The 14,145-nt window shown below is 42.5% G+C and overlaps 1 protein-coding gene across 2 annotated transcripts in view; it reads left to right on the top strand.

Moving 5' to 3' along the window:
* LOC138978861 (phospholipase A and acyltransferase 4-like) overlaps positions 1 to 14,145 on the top strand; it is a 69,603-nt gene that overhangs the window by 29,860 nt on the left and 25,598 nt on the right. For both annotated transcript variants that reach the window (XM_070351669.1, XM_070351670.1), the window contains one exon: positions 1,645 to 1,765. In XM_070351669.1, coding sequence (XP_070207770.1) covers positions 1,645 to 1,765 — 121 coding nt within the window. The remainder of the gene's footprint in view (positions 1 to 1,644; positions 1,766 to 14,145) is intronic.

Here is a 14,145-nt window from a genome sequence, read left to right as displayed (position 1 = left end):
TGTGTCTGTGTCTGTGTCTGTGCGTATGTGTGTAGAGCGATTCAGAGTAAACTACTGGACCGATCTTTATGAAATTTTACATGAGAGTTCCTGGGTATGATATCCCCAAACGGTTTTTTCGTTTTTTCGATAAATGTCTTTTATGACGTCATATCCGGCTTTTTGTAAAAGTTGAGGCGGCACTGTCACACCCTCAATTTTCAATCAAATTGATTGAAATTTTGGCCAAGCAATCTTCGACAAAGGCCGGACTTCGGTATTGCATTTCAGCATGGAGGCTTACAAATTAATTAATGACTTTGGTCATTAAAAATCTGAAAATTGTAATTAAAATTATTTTTTTATAAAACGATCCAAAATTACTTTTATTTTATTCTTCATCATGTTCTGATTCCAAAAACATATAAATATGTTATATTCGGATTAAAAACAAGCTCTGAAAATTAAAAATATAAAAATTAGGATTAAAATTAAATTTCCGAAATCGTTTTAAAAACTATTTCATCTTATTCCTTGTCGGTTCCTGATTCCAAAAACATATAGATATGATATGTTTGGATTAAAAACACGCTCAGAAAGTTCAAACGAAGAGAGGTACAGTAAAGCGTGCTATGAAGCACAGCGCAACCGCTACCGCGCCAAACAGGCTCGTCACTTTCACTGCCTTTTGCACTAGCGGCGGACTACGTTCAGTTTCATTCTGTGAGTTCCACAGCTTGACCAGGGCCGGACTAGGCGAAGAGGAGGGGGGGGGTTGCCAGTGGTGGCCCAGGGGGATGTCCCCCCTGGCGGCAGGGGCGGATCAGTTCATTTTATAACTGGTTTTTTTCAAAAGTATATTGTGAAGATATGGGTGTGAAGGCGCGAAGCGCCGAGTCGACGGCGCGAAGCGCCTAGCTTGCTAGGGGGGTCCGGGGGCATGCCCCCCCGGAAAATTTTGAAAAAAAGGATGCAAAATGGTGCAATCTGGTGCATTCTGAGGATGATCATTACCAGTTTCAGGCAGCAGATTTTGTCACTGATTAATACCCCAAAAATTGAAACTCAATGTAAAATAAAGAAATGCATACCTCATTCAATATTTTTATTTTTGGCTGGGGGGGGTCCGGAAACCCTAGAACCCACCCCCCCCCCCCCCCCCCCTCGTTGTGGGGGTCAGGGGGCGAAGCCCCCTGAAGCTGACGGGTAGGTCATATTCTGAGATAAGAAAATGGTCGCTCCTTGCATAAAACGGCATAAAATAAGCAATAATAAAAAAAAAATTAAATAAGTAAGGTACATGTTTAGGCTAGGGGGGGGTTGCGCAACCCCCATAACCCCCCGGTAGTCCGGCCCTGTTGACTAAATGTAGTAATTTCGCCTTACGCGACTTGTTTATTTTTCGTTCTTGAACCGCCAAAATTGAATATCTGGGGGGTGGGGTCCGGGGGGCGGGGGTTAGAGAGGAGTATCTTTGCAACGTTTATGCAGCTATGCCACAAGTAGAGTTCCTTTTCTTCAAGCTGACGTCCTGCTGTTCTGTACTCTATTTTATGGTACAATTCTGCCTTCATTTGTGTGTGTGTGTGTGTGTGTACGTGTGTGTGTGTGTGTGTGTGTGTGTGTGTGTGTGTGTGTGTGTGTGTGTGTGTGTGTGTGTTGCAGGTCAACTCGGCGGTGGGTCTATCTTGGAGGACATATGTGAGATCAAGAAAGGTACTTTAGAGGTGGCTGTGTCCGGCTGCAGCAGTTATCAGAAGGACAACCGTCTGGATGGGAAATACAGGTAAGCTTGGAATGTGCCTGTGTATATACGTACGTGCGTGCTAATGTGCTTGCCTACGTGCATATGTACATATTTGTGGTTTTTTTTATAGACTTGTCACAGGATTGTACACGGGTGTCCCAAAAATCATGACTTCGCATGTCTACAAACAAATGATGGATACAGACACTGCCAAGGTTTCATTTGCGTATATGCATTGACGCGAATTTGCTAGGCCTTGATATTAAGGACGATTACTGTGTCGTAGCGATGCCCAGCCAAGCGTGACCGCAGCATGTTTGCATCGAAAACCACTGTCAGTGCGAATGAGCGTGATCGTTTTTATATTTAGTCAAGTTTTGACTAAATATTTTAACATCGAGGGGGAATCGAAACGAGGGTCGTGGTGTATGTGCGTGTGTGTGTGTGTGTGTGTGTGTGTGTGTGTGTGTGTGTGTGTGTGCGTGTGTGTGTGTGTAGAGCGATTCAGACGAAACTACTGGACCGATCTTTATGAAATTTGACTTGAGAGTTCCTGGGTATGAAATCCCCGAACGTTTTTTTCATTTTTTTGATAAATGTCTTTGATGACGTCATATCCGGCTTTTCGTGAAAGTTGAGGCGGCACTGTCACGCCCTCATTTTTCAACCAAATTGGTTGAAATTTTGGTCAAGTACTCTTCGACGAAGCCCGGGGTTTGGTATTGCATTTCAGCTTGGTGGCTTAAAAATTAATTAATGACTTTGGTCATTAAAAATCTGAAAATTGTAAAAAAAAATAAAAATTTATAAAACGATCCAAATTTACGTTTATCTTATTCTCCATCATTTGCTGATTCCAAAAACATATAAATATGTTATATTCGGATTAAAAACAAGCTCTGAAAATTAAATATATAAAAATTATTATCAAAATTTTTTTTTCGAAATCAATTTAAAAACACTTTCATCTTATTCCTTGTCGGTTCCTGATTCCAAAAATATATAGATATGATATGTTTGGATTAAAAACACGCTCAGAAAGTTAAAACGAAGAGAGGTACAGAAAAGCGTGCTATGCAGCATAGCGTAACCACTACCCCGCTCTTCTTGTCAATTTCACTGCCAATGCCGTGAGCGGTGGACCACGAGTATACGGTCTTGCTGCGTTGCATTGCGTTCAGTTTCATTCTGTGAGTTCGACAGCTACTTGACTAAATATTGTATTTTCGCCTTACGCGACTTGTTATTGTTTTCTCTCATGTGTTTGCATGACTAGCAAATTTACACCATTGCTTCAACGGAAATGAAACTTTGGCAGTGTTTGTATTGTTCTTTTGTCTGTAGACATGCGAAGTCACAACTTTATTGGACACAAGTGAACAAACCTAAGACGGGTTTACAAACGTTTTCTGGAACATTGCGTGACATCTGAACCAATGCCTGTATCAATCCAACATTTTACTCGAAGTACGCCAAGTATGTAGGCAAAATATTCTAAAGTGCCAAAGCAATCCACCAAGGCTTTTGCTAAAATACAGCGCTTGCTGTCATGGAACCCCTCAAAATTGCCGCAAAAACTCCCGTTTTCTACCGCTCTTGCGATCGACACCTGCATCAGTAGAAACAGCATAGCACACAAAATGCAAAAAGGGTTGATCACAGATCAACAGAGCCAAAACATGTTGTAGAACATTGGGGGGGGGGGGGGGGGGATTTGAAAACGTAGAATGGAACTCCGCATAAAAGAACGTTCCAACGTAAAATCAAACTAACCTTTATACCGTATTTTGCCATGTTTAGGCACGGTCATGAAAGGGGTTCCAATGGTGCAGCCATAGTCGTATTTGTGTAGTATGCAAAAACACACGCCTCATCACCTAGATCATTGGTGACCCAAAGAAAGCAGTTAGAGCTGGGTTCAAGGCCATACCTATTCAGGAAAGCTTTTGCGCCATTGACAATTTCGGAGGTGCAATTAGGTAACACCTCAGTTTAGGAGAAAAGGTAAATGTCCGACCATTTTACCTATAGACTCGAAACTTTGTAGAATGGTCGTGGACGAACTGAAGTTCATGCACAACTACTATCAAAATATTTTTTAAACTCAAATGACTGGAACAAATAACCCTTTCGTTGTAAAGTTTCACTTGCGCAATATGCGCAAATTTAATCAATGATATGAACGCATTCATCCATGGGAAATGTCCTGATCCTGCCGCAGGCTTATTGCTGATTGAAGGCATTGATTGTCTAATGTTGATTAATGTATACTATGTCATTTGAATTACCCCAATCCACTCATATACAGAAAATTAAAAAATGAACGACTGAAACGGGAATCAAAGGTGAGAGCAGCAATCTTTCTTTCTTTCTTTCTTTGTTTGGTGTTTAACGTCGTTTTCAACCATTCAAGGTTATATCGCGACGAGGAAAGGGGGAGATGGGATAGGGGAAAGGGGGGGAGATGGGATAGAGCACTAATCAAAAAATTGCTCCAGGGGCTTGCAACATAGTTGAATATATGACCTTACTGTGAGAATGCAAGTTTCCAGTACAAAGGACTTAACATTTCTTACATACTGTTTGACTAAAATCTTTACAAACATTGACTATATTCTATACAAGAAACACTTAACAAGGGTAAAAGGAGAAACAGAATCCGTTAGTCGCCTCTTACGACATGCTGGGTAGCATCGGGTAACTTCTTTCTCGTCCCAACCAATATGGGACTCCCCCTAACCCGCGGGGGGTAGAGCAGCAATGCAACTTCAATCACGGTATCATCAGTGGAAGAAAAGTGACTAAAACGGAGGAAGCACCAATCCACACATAATCACAGTAACATGTAACAAAACGTGACTCGGATGAAGCAGACACCCAACTAATTTATTATGACAATGAGCAATCTGCACATAACATAAAACCATCAAAGCGATGTCCCTAAAAAACAAAATGGTATCCAGGTCACTTGGGTTCAGTTATGTCATAGCATAAAACAACTCACTGCTTCCATGAATTGTTCTGAGCCTTGCAATGAAGTAAAGCAATGAGAGCAGATCTGAAGCGGTGCACTGTCGATCATTGGCCGGCTGAAATATATTGCAATCTTGATGTAAATTACCATGTCATTTTCTTGGTGATATGGTCATCACTGCAGGCAGTAAAAGATCACTGAAGTTATCAGTCGAAAAAAAAATAAACAGACGAATAAAGATTGAAAATTGTCAAATGCAATGGGGCAGGATCTTGAAGAACTTTGAGCAAAAGACCACAAATAAGCTAACAACGAATACTGTTGGAATTCTTTCTTTATTTGGTGTTTAACGTCGTTTTCAACCATTCAAGGTTATATCGCAACGGGGAAAGGTGGAGATGGGATAGGGGAAAGGGGGGAGATGGGATAGAGCCACTTGTTAATTGTTTCTTGTTCACAAAAGCACTAATCAAAAAGTATGTAGGCAAAATATTCTAAAGTTCCAAAGCAATCCACCAAGGCTTTTGCTAAAATACAGCGCTTGCTGTCATGACACCCCTCAAAATTGCCGCAAAAACTCCCGTTTTCTACCGCTCTTGCGATCGACACCTGCATCAGTAGAAACAGCATAGCACACAAAATGCAAAAAGGGTTGATCACAGATCAACAGAGCCAAAACATGTTGTAGAACATTGGGGGGGGGGGGGGGGGGATTTGAAAACGTAGAATGGAACTCCCCATAAAAGAACGTTCCAACGTAAAATCAAACTAACTCCTTTATACCGTATTTTGCCATGTTTAGGCACGGTCATGAAAGGGGTTCCAATGGTGCAGCCATAGTCGTATTTGTGTAGTATGCACAAACACACGCCTCATCCCCTAGATCATTGGTGACCCAAAGAAAGCAGTTAGAGCTGGGTTCAAGGCCATACCTATTCAGGAAAGCTTTCGCGCCATTGACAATTTCGGAGGTGCAATTAGGTAACACCTCAGTTTTGGAGAAAAAGTACATGTCGGACCATTTTACCTATAGACTCGAAACTTTGTAGAATGGTCGTGGACGAACTGAAGTACGTGCACAACAACTATGAAAATATTTGTTAAACTCAAATGACTGGAAAAAATAACCCCTTCTTTGTAAAGTTTCACTTGCGCAATATGCGCAAATTTAATCAATATATGAACGCATTCATCCATGGAAAATGTCCTGATCCTGCCGCAGGCTTATTGCTGATTGAAGGCATTGATTGTCTAATGTTGATTAATGTATACTATGTCATTTGAATTACCCCAATCCACTCATATACAGAAAATTAAAAAATGAACGACTGAAACGGGAATCAAAGGTGAGAGCAGCAATCTTTCTTTCTTTCTTTCTTTCTTTGGTGTTTAACGTCGTTTTCAACCATTCAAGGTTATATCGCGACGAGGAAAGGGAGAGATGGGATAGGGGAAAGGGGGGGAGATGGGATAGAGCACTAATCAAAAAATTGCTCCAGGGGCTTGCAACCTAGTACAATATATGACCTTACTGTGAGAATGCAAGTTTCCAGTACAAAGGACTTAACATTTCTTACATACTGCTTGACTAAAATCTTTACAAACATTTACTATATTCTATACAAGAAACACTTAACAAGGGTAAAAGGAGAAACAGAATCCGTTAGTCACCTCTTACGACATGCTGGGTAGCATCGGGTAAATTCTTTCTCGTCCCAATCAATATGGGACTCCCCCTAACCCGCGGGGGGTAGAGCAGCAATGCAGCTATAATCACGGTATCATGGAAGAAAAGTGACTAAAAGGAGGAAGCTCCAATCCACACATGATCATAATAACATGTAACAAAATGTGACTCGGATGAAGCAGCCACCCAACTAATTTATAATCACAAATAATGAGCAATCTGCGCATAACATAACACCATCAAAGCGATGTCCCTTAAAACAAAATGTTATCCAGGTCACTTGGGTTCAGTTATGTCATAGCATAAAACAGCTCACTGCTTCCATGAATGATAAGTAAAGCAATGAGAGCAGATCTGAAGCAGTGCACTGTCGATCATTGGCCGGCTGAAATATATTGCAATCTTGATGCAAATTACCATGTCATTTTCTTGGTGATATGGTCATCACTGCAGGCAGTTAAGTTAAAGATCACTGAAGTGATTAGTCGAACAAAAAAATAATAAACAGACGAATAAAGATTGAAAATTGTCAAATGCAATGGGGCAGGATCTGCCTGTTGAAGAACTTTGAGCAAGAGAGAGACAGAGAGAGAGAGAGAGAGAGAGAATTTGGGGTTTAACGTCCTCCCAGGTAACTAAGGACCTATATTGGGACATGATTTTTTTTATACGATATTGTGGGGGGGGGGAGGTGGGGGGAGGGGGCCGGAGGATGATGGGTTGGGGTTGTTTTGAGGTTAAAAGTTGATTTGTAAAAGGGTTGGTTATAAAATGTTCTTTTTTGTATGGACACGATATTCCCTTCGCCACGCGAGACACCTTGTGGGGGAGGGGGGCGTTTAAAATAGGTTATTATTACTTTATTGTTTCCAAATTTGTGATGTAAAAGATTGTTAAAATTTCAGAGCCACTCTGATAAAAAGTTTAAGAGTCCAATTTCTTCATTTTTAAAACTGGTATGCCAAAGCAATTTTCTTATGTACATGGAGCGCAGACGTTGCCTTGCCTTTACACATATAACATACATGCAACATAGATCTTTCATTCATTCGCACCCTCCCCAAAATAAAAATTAAAAATAAAATAAAAAAAGGGGTTGGTAAGGGTGGATATGCGTCCTTTAAGGGTAAAACTAGGCTTGTTTATGTAAGGATAAACTAGTAGATTTGTTTTATTTTTTTTATTTTTTTATCGGGTGTCTTAGTTTGGTTGAGTCTTGGTGTGCGGTGCTCAGTGACCCACCCAACAGACGAGGCGGGGGGGGGGGGGAATGAGGCCGCAGGGAAGGGGGGAGGAGGGGGCCCGTCGCTCCCGCCGGGTGGGTACCGGCGGGACGCGCACACCAGTCAAGCGAGTAGTTGAGGTATATACGTCTCGTTTTATGTGGGTGTTTGGTGTGCGGTGCTCAGCTACCCCCGCGCCAGGTGGAGCAGGAAAGCCCTTCGCTCCCGGCAGGGGGGGTGCTGGCTAGCTCGCACACCGAGAGGTGGTAGGGGTATATTAGAGGGTGTATTGGGTCGACGTATCAGGACACAAACCCCCTTCCTTTTGGGGTGGGGGTGGAGTGGGGGAGGTGTGGGGCAGGGACGCGTACCCACTGTACGCACAGGGAGGTGGGGGGAAGGACCGGTTGGGAGCCTTTTTGTACCCGGTACTGTCTTTTAAGCCCGTCCGTTCTGTTAGGCTGACTTTGAGCAAAAGACCACAAATAAGCTAACAACGAATACTGTTGGAATTCTTTCTTTATTTGGTGTTTAACGTCGTTTTCAACCATTCAAGGTTATATCGCAACGGGGAAAGGGGGAGATGGGATAGGGGAAAGGGGGGAGATGGGATAGAGCCACTTGTTAATTGTTTCTTGTTCACAAAAGCACTAATCAAAAAATTGCTCCAGGGGCTTGCAACGTAGTACAATATATGACCTTACTGGGAGAATGCAAGTTTCCAGTACAAAGGACTTAACATTTCTTACATACTGCTTGACTAAAATCTTTACAAACATTGACTATATTCTATACAAGAAACACTTAACAAGGGTAAAAGGAGAAACAGAACCGTTAGTCGCCTCTTACGACATGCTGGGTAGCATCGGGTAAATTCTTTCTCGTCCCAACCAATATGGGACTCCCCCTAACCCGCGGGGGATAATACTGTTGGAATGAAAGAAGATTAACAGAGTGACAGGACAGTACGAAATGTCACATGCACTGCAAGATCTCCCTGTTGAGAAAAAGATACCCATGTTATTGCAAAGAAGACATACAGAGTAACATGTATATGAACAGAGTGCGAAGAATTTAAACAAAGAAGACCCGACATTTTTGACTCACATGCGAAGCAAAAGTGAGTCTATGTACTCACCCGAGTCGTCCGTCCGTCCGTCCGGAAAACTTTAACGTTGGATATTTCTTGGACACTATTCAGTCTATCAGTACCAAATTTGGCAAGATGGTGTATGATGACAAGGCCCCAAAAAACATACATAGCATCTTGACCTTGCTTCAAGGTCAAGGTCGCAGGGGCCATAAATGTTGTCGAAAAAAACAGCTATTTTTCACATTTTTCACATTTTCTCTGAAGTTTTTGAGATTGAATACCTCACCTTTATATGATATACAGGGCAAAGTAAGCCCCATCTTTTGATACCAGTTTGGTTTACCTTGCTTTAAGGTCAAGGTCACAGGAGCTCTTCAAAGTTGGATTGTATACATATTTTGAAGTGACCTTGACCCTGAACTATGGAAGATAACTGTTTCAAACTTAAAAATTATGTGGGGCACATGTTATGCTTTCATCATGAGACACATTTGGTCACATATGATCAAGGTCAAGGTCACTTTGACCCTTATGAAATGTGACCAAAATAAGGTAGTGAACCACTAAAAGTGACCATATCTCATGGTAGAAAGAGCCAATAAGCACCATTGTACTTCCTATGTCTTGAATTAACAGCTTTGTGTTGCATGACCTTGGATGACCTTGACCTTGGGTCAAGGTCACATGTATTTTGGTAGGAAAAATGTGTAAAGCAGTTCTTAATGTATGATGTCATTGCTAGGTTTAGTTATTTGACCTTGACCCTAAAGGTCAAGGTCATGTCAAGGTCAAGCATGTGAGTCGTATGGGCTTTGCCCTTCTTGTTAAAATTATGTCAAATGCAGAGTGGCGGAAAATGTGTTTCGTGAGGACAGCACACAAAAACACAACTATTTGCAAAGTGTAAAAACAACATGAAGAGAGTGAGAAGAACGAGTAAGAATTAAAAACATTGCACGAAATAACAAAATGTCAAATGCAGTGACGATTCTGCTGCGGAACTTTTAGTTTTAGTAACAAGGTATCGAAGTTCCTGAAAATAGTTAACACGGTGTTCAAACAACATGAACAAAATGAGAAAAAGAGCAAAATAAATGCAATGGTGACAGTTCTTCGCGTTACCGCCCTTGAAAAACCCAGCTGGGTGAGCAATGCTGTGTTAGCAGGAAACTTTCTCGGGATCCACGGAGGCCTGGCTAGGGCACGAGACAGAAACTGCCAAACTGCAAAAAGTGGACCATTTTTACGCTGGCGCGTGGGCAAGCCTGGGCGAGAAAGACGAAAAATTCGTTATGCACGTGCATTGGGGATGTGTTGAGAGTGAACTGTTGTCACCAGTTAGGCTTTATAGCCCCGCGATTTTCCGCTAGCCACCATCTTCTCACTATGCCTCCCAGACGAAAGGTGACCACCTTCAACAAAGCCCGGGCCATCGCATGGCTGCAAGACGGCGTAAGCAAGCGAGAAGTGGGCAGACGACTTGGAGTGTCCCATTCTGTCGTGGTCAGGCTGCATCAGAAGTTCCAGGCCACCAACAGCGTTCTGGAGAGGCCCAGGTCAGGACGGCCTAAGAAGACAACACAGCGTGAAGATCGCTTCATCAGAAGACAAGCTCTGCAGCAGCGAGGCACCACTGCAAACATCATCAGGGGCCAGCTGAGGGTGGCAACAAACACCAACGTCAGCACGAAAACCATCCGCAAACGCCTGCACGAAGTTGGCCTGCGATCACGTCATCACGTCGTCCAGCTGTACGGCCACGACTGACAGCAGCTCATCGCCAGGCTCGTTTGGCGTTCTGTCACAACCATGCCAGGTGGACACGCCAGCAATGGGCCGATGTGCTGTTCAGCGATGAGTCCCGCTTTAATCTGCACCATCATGACGGTCGGGCTCGTGTGTGGAGGCGTCAGGGTGAGCGGTACAACAACGGTCTGGTGCAGGAGAGGGTGGCCTTCGGCGGGGGCTCCATCATGGTGTGGGGGGCCTTCAGTTTTCGACACAGAACCCCCCTCTACCACATTGTTGGCAACCTGACGGGTCAGCGCTACAGAGATGAGATTGTCGCCCCTTTGGTTCTACCCGCTCTACACCAGATTGGTGTGCAGGCTGTGTTCCAGGACGATAACGCGACACCTCACAGAGCGAGGCTGGTCAACAACTTCATCCAGCAGGCTGGTGTCACCAGGATGAACTGGCCGGCCTGCAGCCCTGATTTCAACCCCATCGAGCACCTGTGGGATGAGCTGGACAGGCAAGTGGGGAGCAACCACCCACCCCCAAGGAACCTGCAGCAATTTCTTCAGTTCCTGCAAATCGAATGGCAGGCCATTCCTCAGGCCTTCTGCAGGAAGCTGGTAAACTCGATGCGGAACAGGACTGCAGAAGGCATCGCTCGCAAAACGCGGCGGACACACCCATTACTGAACTGTTCGGAACTTGCAAATTTAGTTTTCGACCCCCATGTTGTTTCAGAGCTTGTTGACACGTAATGCGTCAATATTTTGGAAAAGGATCGCAGAATAATGAATTAAACATGTTACAAATTTGATTCAATTTTGTTTGGTGGTTTGGAAGCTGTGTTTGTTTGCGTAAGTGGTCCCTAACATTTTCCTATGAGTATACATTGAGAAAGTATCTGACACAAGAAAACAGCAGACAGCAAACCAAAGTCAAACAGAAGGTCGGAAACTGCTCTTTAACTGCTCTCTATCAGTTCATACATCGATGTCACAGCCTGGCAGAACTGATGAGTAGTTGAACTTGAAGTGATGTTTAATCAACATACTGCACCGTGCACTGAAACCAGTGTGACATAACAATCACTCAACAATACTAATAATGAACAGCAACTACTAACATTACTGACACTACAAAAACAAAGGGAAACAACCTGTGAAACTTATCATTTTGAAAACTGTTCTGTTACACTTAAAGGGAGATAATAAGAATTCTACCAACTTAGAAAAAGAGCTCTGATCATTACCTTTATCTCTTACACACTTTACACAAAAAGGGATAACAAAACAAGCCAAAAAACTTATTCTGAATCACAGAAAATGGTTAAAAACAAAATAACTATGAAACGTTATCCTTTGGCACAATGCATTTCCATACACTACCAACATTTTAGATAAAAGGCAAACATATACAAAATACCACTCTTACTTGAAATTAACACACTGAACACTAATTAAACCGTAAATTAAACTTTGCAAAAACTGCGCACATCATGGCGAACACTAAAACACCACATGGTGAAAGGCCGTACCAACAAACGTACAAGACAATAAACTTTTCCCTACTACAAGGCTAATATAATTATTCCTGAACAGAACATTAATAATGGAAACAAATTGAATAATATTTACCCAATGATGGCCTTTTTGCGTCATGTTTATGGCTGATATTGATGGAACAACAAACCGTGGCTCATGCTTAGAAAAATGGCAGACCGGAAGCGCCGAAACAGGAAGTGCATTAGATTCTTACAATAACATTTTTCTACATATTTTAAACAAACTTTGAATCTATATCTATCTTACACACATTTAGTGTAAAATTAATGACTAAATAAAATCTAAAAACTATCAAACTTGTAGAACTTTACTGATCAAAAAAGAGCAACAACAAAAAGCTGGATCTGGAACAGATTTGGACTTACATGATTTGAAAGACGGATATGGCATAGGATTTAGCGTGGCGCCTTTCACAATCGATGTAAGTTCAGAATCCTCACTGTTGCGCAATTTGCAAGTACAAAATAATTTAAGATAAAGATAGCTACAAAACACCGCTGCTACCATGTTACGTTCTTACTGTGCGCAGTGATACACAATGCAACAACAGACTTTCAGTTAACGCAGAAGGGGGGGGGGGGGGGGGGCTCAGGTGGTAGCTAGGACACTGGAATTTTGTGATCCTAGGGTAACGGGTTCGAATCCGGGCCGGGACGGACACGGGTCAACGTTCTGTGCAGGTTCAGAGACGGTAGTGGCACGTAAACGACCTCGGTCATTCTGCCATAAGTGCAGGTTGCTGGTTACACATTAACACGCATACAACTAAAGTCATCTATAGTCGGGGTAACACCCGGGAACATTCTTCCAATGGCTTTGCCGTGAGGGCGTAACATTTTAATTTCTCATTTAACGAGCATGATGGCTTCCTTTCCATGCCAAAACGGAAGAAGAAGCGAGAGACAAATTGCTTAAAGGCACACACAGCTTCACGTAAACCATCAGTTTCTGGTCACAGACACTGTAAGGCTTTTACACACAGTACAAAAACCCTTTCGTTTAAACACTCACTGCTTGAGAACATCATAGGTGCCCTCCGTAAAGAGCGAGCATTTTTCAAAGAATTTACTTTTGCGTGGCCAGCCGGATTGTCTAGTACCACAATCGGGGGCCTCGTTTTGGCGCTAGAACTAAGTTTTAAAACCTAAATAATAAATTGACAACATGTAATACAAACATTCTTAAATTGTAAAAGATTTCTTTTTTCATCAAGACGAGATCAGTACTAGTACAACTTGAAGTTTTGAAAAGGGAGCCCGGAAGCAGGTCACGCAAAGGTCGTATTTCCGCAAGCAGACGAATTTTCTGCATATTGCTTGCTTTGAAGCAAACCGCTGCCGATAAATTCGTGTGACTCGCAGTCATTTGTTGCATTTTAGATTCAGAGGTACACAATTACGTGCTTTTGCAGATACAGCGAGTCGCATTGAAATCACAAATTGACGACGAAATTGTGAGAAAAAAAGAAAAGTGTGAGACATGGGTTTACGATGGCTCAGGGGTAAAATAAACCACAAAATCTGGTGTGTGGTTTACGCAAGCTGAATAGCCATTAAAGGAACTGTGTAATTCAATGCTGTTAAATGCTATTGCCAGTGTGTTCCATGAGGTTAGAACTGCTTTTTGCGTGAGAAGATTTAAATCTTTCTGTAAACCATTTGAGACAGATTAGGCCTTTAATGTACATACATACAAGCAGTTAAACCCGGCTTCGCCCGGGTGTAAGCAGAGCCCAAAAACGTTTTAAGACGCTCGCTATATCTGATGATTATCAGTGTTGTTTGTATACAAACAAAAAGTAAGAGGTACCTCCCCTACAATCTGTTAGCTGCTGTTAAACATGGACAAAGAGGGAACAATTTGACTACATCATGTGGGTGGCATTGCGGGGCTTCACTCCATTCTCAGGGATGTCGTTTGGCGTCGGACATCGGACATAGGCCAATTAAAAGGCTCAACTGTCCGATTCACATAGCCGCATTGCGGTCAGATGTCCTATCGTTTTCAACTGAGCGCGGTCATGGTCCAATAAGAACTCCATTCCTTCGGACAGCGCGATATTTGATAATATTCTTTTCGTGATAGTGCTGAAGTTTTTGGTCGTTTTTTAGTTTGTTTGTTCTGTGTGTGTCTCCTGTTTGAA

This window comes from Littorina saxatilis, linkage group LG10, assembly GCF_037325665.1.
Source record: "Littorina saxatilis isolate snail1 linkage group LG10, US_GU_Lsax_2.0, whole genome shotgun sequence".
NCBI classification, from domain to species: Eukaryota; Metazoa; Mollusca; class Gastropoda; order Littorinimorpha; family Littorinidae; genus Littorina; species Littorina saxatilis.
The sequence above is the reverse complement of the archived record's forward strand: the minus strand, read 5'-3'. Positions and strand labels throughout refer to the sequence as shown.